The sequence below is a fragment of the Dendrobium catenatum genome, unplaced genomic scaffold (genome assembly GCF_001605985.2).
Source record: "Dendrobium catenatum unplaced genomic scaffold, ASM160598v2 fragScaff_scaffold_231, whole genome shotgun sequence".
Classification (NCBI taxonomy): domain Eukaryota; kingdom Viridiplantae; phylum Streptophyta; class Magnoliopsida; order Asparagales; family Orchidaceae; genus Dendrobium; species Dendrobium catenatum.
In genome coordinates, this window is record NW_021318693.1 from 9,082,076 (window position 1) to 9,090,229 (window position 8,154).

Here is an 8,154-nt window from a genome sequence, read left to right on the forward strand (position 1 = left end):
TCTGATTTACGACTAGCCTTAATCGAAAGTTCTTTCTCGTGATCGGGAGGGGTAATTAACTTTAGGGGCTTGCGCCTATAGGAAACCAGAACTCAGATCATAAAGTCCTCACAAAATGAGGGCGAAATCTCTGGGTAGTGTCTTATCTACAAACCCATCTGCCTTCCAAAATTTACCTCGGAACTTAGTTCGTTAAAACTCCCTCGCCGAATAAGAAAAGCGAGTGGACGCCGAGGCCGAATTTTCGGAGCCCACATACAGACCTTAACTCTGGATGATTCGCAAATCAATCCAAAAACTGGAAAAACTGGTTTATTCCTTGTAGAGACACAAGTTCTTGCAAAATATAAAACTTTTTTTGTTTAAAGCAATAGCGATATAAATAGTACATGGAGTACTAAGAAAATAAGGGCACTAATAAAGTAATACACGAGATTCCTCCTTGAAAATTAGTTCATAGTCTAAAATGGCAGCCCTCTTAAATCTCTCTATATTCAAAAATAAATATTGCCAATTCAGCATTGTTTATCTTAAATCTTTAATTTGAGATGATTTATTTATTTCTAAAATAGGTTTTGGTATCTTAAAAATTCCCTTCAAATAATATATGGTGGCCCTCCCTTCATTTTTAATACAAAAATAAAATAAAATGCTAATTGTCATGCTTTTTAGTCATGAATTTGGTGATAAGCCTTTTTGCTTATCCTGCATCATCTCCCCTGAGCTCAAAAGAACACTTCTCCAGAAAATTGAAGTCAATGTAGTTATGGGCCAGGTTTGGTGTTATCTTCTATAACTCTTTAGTAAATATAACTCATGAAGGTGGTAGATTTTTTTATCTCACCAAGAATTTGTACTTTTTATTTGTGTTGATTGATGCTTTATCGGTAATAACACTTTAAATCTCAATGAACTTTGGTTATTGGGATAATTGTAGATTGGAGTTGGATCACGTGCATTAAAACTAGCTTGTAAAATTTCTATTTGTAGTTTTTAAGAATAAGGTATTAAATTTTCTATGTTAAAGATATGATTGATTAACATATCTAAGGGTAAATCTTGGTGGCATACATTTGAGATAATTTTTCTAATAATTTTGAATGGCACACATGCTTTAGCATGAGGATATTTTAACTAGTAGTTTTATATCTTTCAGGGTGATTGAATACTAGTATATAGTCATTTTTTTATTAAAATTCCTCTGTGACCTCTTTTTTTTTTAATCGCTTTAGCATATGTATCATTGTCCACCTTACATTGTCGCTTAATATTAGCATGCAATTTTTGAAAGTTCTTGTCAAAAGTAAAGGCAGAACAAAAAAAACACAAGTGTCGAGTACTTGTGAGGTTAATAGGTTCTTCAGTATTAAAACCATTAACAATTTCAAAAGGGAATTATTTTGTGATTTTAAAAAGATGCTATTATTTTCAAAATATTATGCGGATAAATGCAACTCTCAATGTTCTATGTTTTTTTTTTAATGCTAGGGTTATCAATAGGTTCCTAAGGTTCTATTTTTTACCTTTATTTGTCCATCTATTTGAGATTGGAAAGTATAAAAGAATTTCAACTTATTACTTTAGAGTCTTCATAATATTTTTCAAAGTATGAAACAAATCTAACATCTTTATTTGACATAATGGTGGAAGATAACCCATATTACTTCACATCATCCCTAAATAAAAGCTTAATATGAGATATAGCATTCGTTTTAGAACATGATAAGAAGTGTGTCATCCTTGAAAATCTGGCAACAACTAAAAAAATGCTATCATAGTGCCTAGGTGTTCTAGGAAGTTCTAAAACAGAATTCATTAATATATTTTCTTAGAGTTTATATGTTACCGGCAGAGCTATTTATTTTTTAGATTTTTGTCTAGTTGTCTTAGCTTTTTTGTAAGTGTAGCATCCTAGTAAGATCTTTTAAATCACATTTGATAAAAGACCAGTAAAATCTATTATCCATTAGAACTATGATTTTCTCCCTTTCGAAATGACCATCTTATGACTGTAACTCATGAATTAGAAATCCCTAAGTGAAGGTCTTGGAATGCATGAATATTTCCCCTAAAAATATAGCCATCTTAAAGCAAGAAAGAGTTTGCCAAATTGAATGGCTGGTCATTTTATTCATTATATAAGATGTGAAAATCAGGACAGGAGGTATAATCCTCCTTTAATTTACCAAAACTAGTGATCTGAAGTTATAAGGAAGTAAGCTACTTTAAATAAGACTTAACCAACTTTATTTTCAACTCCTGACTTACGTTTAAAAATAAAGGCGAAATGTTAGAGGTATTCAATCCATGTGGGATACCTATGATTTAATTTTTGTTTCGTATTATGGCATGTTGGTTGGTGTTTAAGATGAATTTTTTGTGCAATAGTTAGTCTCTCCAGTGCGTTGAGGATTTGATAATGTTATAAAACTCGATGCTAAAAGTGGAATATCTTTATTTCATCTCATTGTGTTTCTCACTAATAAAAGTTAGGGAAGATTTTCTTGACTAAGGACACCATACATATTCCGGAAGCATCATAAATTATTTCAAATATTTTAGGAAAATTAGGTAGTTTAAAGTACATGGGAAGAGACCACTAGGATTTTAACCACATTAATGCACCGAGGGTTATGATGATTTTTTTCTTTCAAAGGAGATCAGTTATTGGGGTTACTAGAACACTGAAGTTTTCAATGAATTTATTATAGAAAGTACCTAGCTCATGAAAACTTTTTACACTAGTGATGGTTTTTGGGTCTGCCAACCAATGATAACTTAGTGGGGCTACATTTTATCTTGCCATTATCTTTTATTGGTAGATAAAAGTTTATTCAGCAAGTTAACTGGAGTTTTATTGAAAGATTCAGCTAAATTATTGGCCCTAGGATAATAGCTTGTTGAAAACACTTCCTCAATGGAAGAGTCTAAAACCGGCTATCAAGCTTGGTAATTTTTAGATTAAATTGAATTTTTGAAAACACTTCCTCAATAGGAGAGTGCAAAATTGGTCATCGAGCATTGTACTTTTTTGATAATGCCCATTTATAGTTGACATTGGGGGAGTACCACCTTTATGGATTGAAAGGTAAAACCCACCTTCATAAATAATCTCTATTATGAAGGGGCCTTCTCAGATGGGCTCCAATCTCCCATATTGTAATTGGTGAGTGATGATTGATCATCATAAGGCCAACACCAAATTACCAATACCAAATTTTCTTAGTCTAGCGAGTTTGCTTGAGTTATATGAGTGCAATAAAACTCCATACTTGATTAAGTTTAGTCTAAGCTCATCTGGATTATCCAATTGTTCAAGGTGAAGAATTGGATAACTAGACTTAAGCTTTCTTCTAGGAATTCATTTTTCAATAAATCATCCGCTTTTCTTTTTAATTCAGCATATTTAATTGGGTTCATACTATAATATGTGAGATTTTGAAGTTATGAATCACATATAAGATATATGGCATGTTGCATGTCCATAATAGGTTGTAATTCATCATGTGATTATTTGAGTTCAATGCCACTAAATTCATTCAACAAGATCAGTGATCACAATAGTTATGTGAATCTTAATAGCTATATGGCCAATCTTCTTAATATGTAGTCAATATAGTACGTAAGTGTCATCAAATTTTATTTTTGGAATTTTAAATCCTAAGTTATTTGAACTTGTAGAACTAGGTCTTCAATAGGGACTAAACTAGACTCCTTAGATGTGAGGTTGATGATAATGAGTTGGAGTTATTTTAGCTAAACAAAGATACTAAATAAAATTTTCCTTTTCCAATCCTTAGATTGAGTTTTGTCTATTGCTAAACACCCCGACTCCTAACTGGGTTTCTTTCTTTGCACTTAGATCTTCAATTAGAAAGGGGTTGATCCATTGGTTCAGTCTCTGAGTGAACACATTCATCCTCTTTTAGCTACATTAGTTGGGTTTACAATGGTATATCCGATGACACTTTTTATGGCAGTTTTGATAAACTAAATCTCCTCTAGTCTTGATGGATTTATTAAGGGGTAGGTTAGGGGCAGGACTTGTAGAAGGGGTAGACCAATGTGATCTTAAAATGACTAAGCAGCACCTCCTATGTTTTTTCACTAAAGAAACCTCATTCCTTATGTCGAACTTAAATCCAATAATAAATTTTGTTATAAAGTTGTTGATTATTATCAGGATTGTCGGTTGTAGAAACGTGATCTTAAAAAATGTTTAGGTAATCAATCACTAACATACTACCTTGGGTTATTATGGGGTTGGGTATGAAGTTTCATATCATGGTGTTGAGTGCAATACTTATTCTTGAGCATTTAATTCATTTCCTCCCACCCAAGGACTCTTTAATTATTACTTTTCTATAGTGAAAACATTATTCCATTAGATTTTAGCATGCCCATTTAATTTGAGTTTAGCTAAATTCATCCTCGGGTTGTCATACATCTTATATCAATAAAAAAATCCATCAATTTTGTAAGCTAACCTAGGAATTTATTTAGGTCATGTCTGCTTTGAAAGGCCAGCGCTTCAATATATATATATATATTTTTCTAATCTGGTCATCAAATGGTTCTTTCCTTTTGGTGTATTTGGTGATATGATGCTTTTTATTATTTGGGATAAATTTTTGGGTAGATTTTAGGTCATCCTTAAAATCATTTTTTGATGTGTGATCAAGATGTTGCTTTACCAAAACTTCTCTCATCAATTTTTCGAGTTTGTTTAGTTAACTTTGTCTAAAATGAAATTCAGGTGAGGGGGGCACAAATTCAGCTTATCACGATCTCTTCTCGGTGGGCTAAACCTTCAATAAAGTCCTTCTAGATTTTGATTCTCACAAAACTTGTATATCTTGTAGTATTTATTTTAGAAATAATTGTGTGCAAAGTGACAATGAATGTAAAATATGCAAAGTAAAAGAAAGATTTTTTTTTTTTTAGCTCGTTGTTGGTTTAGCAAGTAATAATGCTCTTTTAACACCTACAAATAAATAAAAGATACCATACAAGAGAATTCTAATAAATGTTATGCATACAAATTGAAATTTAGGTCAAGGTTTAAATTTTATTTTTGTGGAACTCTCCCTAATGTTGGAGTGTGAGGGGATCAATGAGTATGTTTAAGCTAGAAAATTTAGTTAGGCTTTGATTTGTAGAGGCAACTTATTCAGGTTCATTCAATAACCTTGGTTTTGCACCTAAATATATGATTTGTTTTCTTCCAAAATAAGTTTTAATATTTAAAATATTTCCTTTAAATAATATATGGTGCGGGCCCTTTATTTTCTAACAAGAAAACAAATAAAAGAACAAAATACAATGTTAATTGTCATGCTTTTTGGTCATATAGATTTGGTGATGGACCTCTTAATTTGTCCTACATCACAAGTATCTCATGCATACACAAACCTTTAGGTTACAGACCCTGACGACAGTAAAAGGGAAACTAGGAGCACAACTATTGAACGAGGAGACGAGCTCTTCTTTCTCTTCATTTAATGAAGGGGGTGAGCATAGATCTCAAATAGTGAACAGGAAATGAAGTTAAAATTGTGGAACACAATGAGCTCTTCTTAGGCTTCGTTTGGGACAGATTTCTTACTGCTTCGTAAAATAACTTTTAATTACAAAAGTTAAAATTTTTGTACTCGAAAGCTGCTTTAAGAAGCAGTAAAAAAATCATCCCAAACAAAGCCTTAATCATTGCAAAACACACACATCTTTCTTCCCTAGCCCAACACAGAGCTCTTGGCCGTTGAAGTTCAAACACAATCCTCCCAATACTTGAACACAGGAGCTTCTCTTAGCTTACCCATGCGCTTATGTGCTAGAATCCGCTTAGTTGTACATGTTATGTTCATTAAGATGAGCACTAATCTAGATTTGACTTACAAATGTAATCTTTCTTGATTAATTGTCACACTAAATTCATTTATGCTTTATTTCCTTAATATAATCCTCTATATGCTCCAAAATCCTTAGAATCTGAGAAATTATTTATACTCTCCAGTTCACAATATTTCCATTTACAAAATTTTGCTCTTCTATTCTCACCTATCATTTTCAACTAAAATTTCTACGCTGTTTAAGATGCAGATGATGGGAGTGAAATTCAAAATGTTCTTCTGAATTTGGTTGGCCGACAAACTGTTCCACAAGTTTTTGTGAATGGAAAGCATATTGGTGGTTCAGATGGTTTTTAACTAATCACTACTAAATCTATGTTCTCTTATTTATTGATTTTTTCTTTCCACTTCATAATATATCTTTCTTACATTTTTGCAGATACCATGAAAGCACTTTCTAACGGTCTACTTCATAAACTTCTAAAGAAAAACCAATGACATCTTACACCGTTGATTGCAACTTAACTTTATGTAGAAGCCTGATCTGATTTTTTTTTTTAAACTATGGGTTCATTTGGGATAGCTTTTTTACTGCTTTTTAAAGTAGTTTTTTTAAACAAAAATTTTAATTTTGTACTGAAAAACTTCTTTAAAAGATAGTAAAAAAGCTATCTCAAATGAAGCATATATCTATTTGCTAACAAAGCAGCATACTGTACTCGTTTCTCGGTTTAATGAACATTTTATGTATGGGATTATAATTGTTAATTTTGAATCTTTTTCTTAAGATGTAAATTGTTTCGAGAGTTGCAGACTGAGAAAAAGATTGAACAGTATTTCCAATGGCATTATGCGTTGCAGTTGTTATATGTGCTGATTTATTTTTACCTTAAGGCCATGTATGAGAATAGTTTTCTAGTTAAAATTTTTTTTAACTAAGTGCTAGAAAGTTGATTTAGAAAGCAGTAAGAAAGTTGCCTCAAGGGACGGTTGTCAACTACTTTTTAATACAGTTTTCTAGCACATAAATTTTATTTTATATACTAAAAAAATTATTTTAAGAAACAGATAGAAAGCCGTCCCAAATAGGGGTGTAAATATTTGACACGACCCGAAAATCCGACCCGAACTCGACCCGAAAATTTCGGGTTAGGGTCAACCCGAAGCGGGTCGGGTTCGGGTTCAGCATTTCGACCCGCTTCAAAAATCGGGTCGAGTTCGGGTTAACCCTTTGACCCGAAAGTGACTCGAAAACCCAATTTTGACGCGGCAACCCGAGATTGACCCGATTTTGACCCGTTTTTTTACCTCAAAATTAGCCATTTTCTGGTTGAAAACGGGTCATTCGGGTCGTGTCGGATTGACCCGGACCCGAAGCGGGTCGGGTTCGGGTCTGGAAAACCGACCCGTTTTTAAAAATGGGTCGGGTTCGGTTGACCTGAATAGTGCCGGGTCAGTTTCGGGTTCGACCCGAACCCGACTCGTGACCCGAAATTGACACCCCTAGTCCCAAACAAAGCCTTAGTTTGTATTAAGGGTTGCGAAAGCTTTTTTTTTTGTATTTTGCTTTCTTGATTGTAATAATAATTATATTTTGCCACTGCTTTTAGCTATATTCTAATATTTTTTGTATTGAAAATTATTTTTTACAATTTACAATCATAGTTGCTAGTTTGTAATAGTTTTAAAAAAGTGGTTGTTCAGTTTTTTTTTTTAAATAATTTATTTATAATATCCAAAGTGATTTTAAAAAAATTATTTTTTTCACAATAATTTTACAACCGTCTTTTCAAAATGCTACAAGCGATCTCATATAGATCATAATTTTTTCAATTTTTTATAAAGGTGTTTATAAAATTATTTTGAGAAAACTAATTATTTTTAACTATGCTATAAAAAAACAATTTTTTAGTAGACAAATTAAATTGTTATTACGGTTTTAAAAAAATACTAGTAAGAAGGTTATCTCAAATAGTAATAGGGTAATTAATTTATCATGAAAAAGGAATTCAATCAAAATTGATCGAGTGTATAATGCATAAAAAAATGAACTATAGAGTGAGAAAGGAATTTATTAAAATTTTACAATACTTTTTAATTAAACAAAACACCCAAAGTTTGAAATCTCTTATATTTGAAATATTTTGCATTTCTTTTTTTTACCTAATCAAATAGCCACTTAGATATGTTATTTGCTCTCTTGAGTCATAGCTGAATTGATTTAAATATATAATGATTGAGCCACATAAAATGTGGATTTAAGGAAAAAAAAAATTATATGTTAACTTATTTAGAGAATAACATT

At 31.8% G+C, this 8,154-nt stretch overlaps 1 protein-coding gene across 2 annotated transcripts in view; it reads left to right on the forward strand.

Moving 5' to 3' along the window:
* The window catches only part of LOC110106632 (monothiol glutaredoxin-S6), a 16,556-nt gene extending 9,838 nt beyond the window's left edge, over nucleotides 1-6,718 (forward strand). The window contains exons 3-4 of one of the 2 annotated variants that reach the window (XM_020836581.2): nucleotides 6,094-6,198; nucleotides 6,289-6,718. In XM_020836581.2, the coding sequence (XP_020692240.1) occupies nucleotides 6,094-6,198; nucleotides 6,289-6,347 (164 nt within the window). In that variant the 3' untranslated portion in view covers nucleotides 6,348-6,718. The remainder of the gene's footprint in view (nucleotides 1-6,093; nucleotides 6,199-6,288) is intronic. The other variant, XM_020836582.2, reaches the window with a different exon arrangement.
* The last annotated feature ends 1,436 nt before the right edge of the window (nucleotides 6,719-8,154 follow it).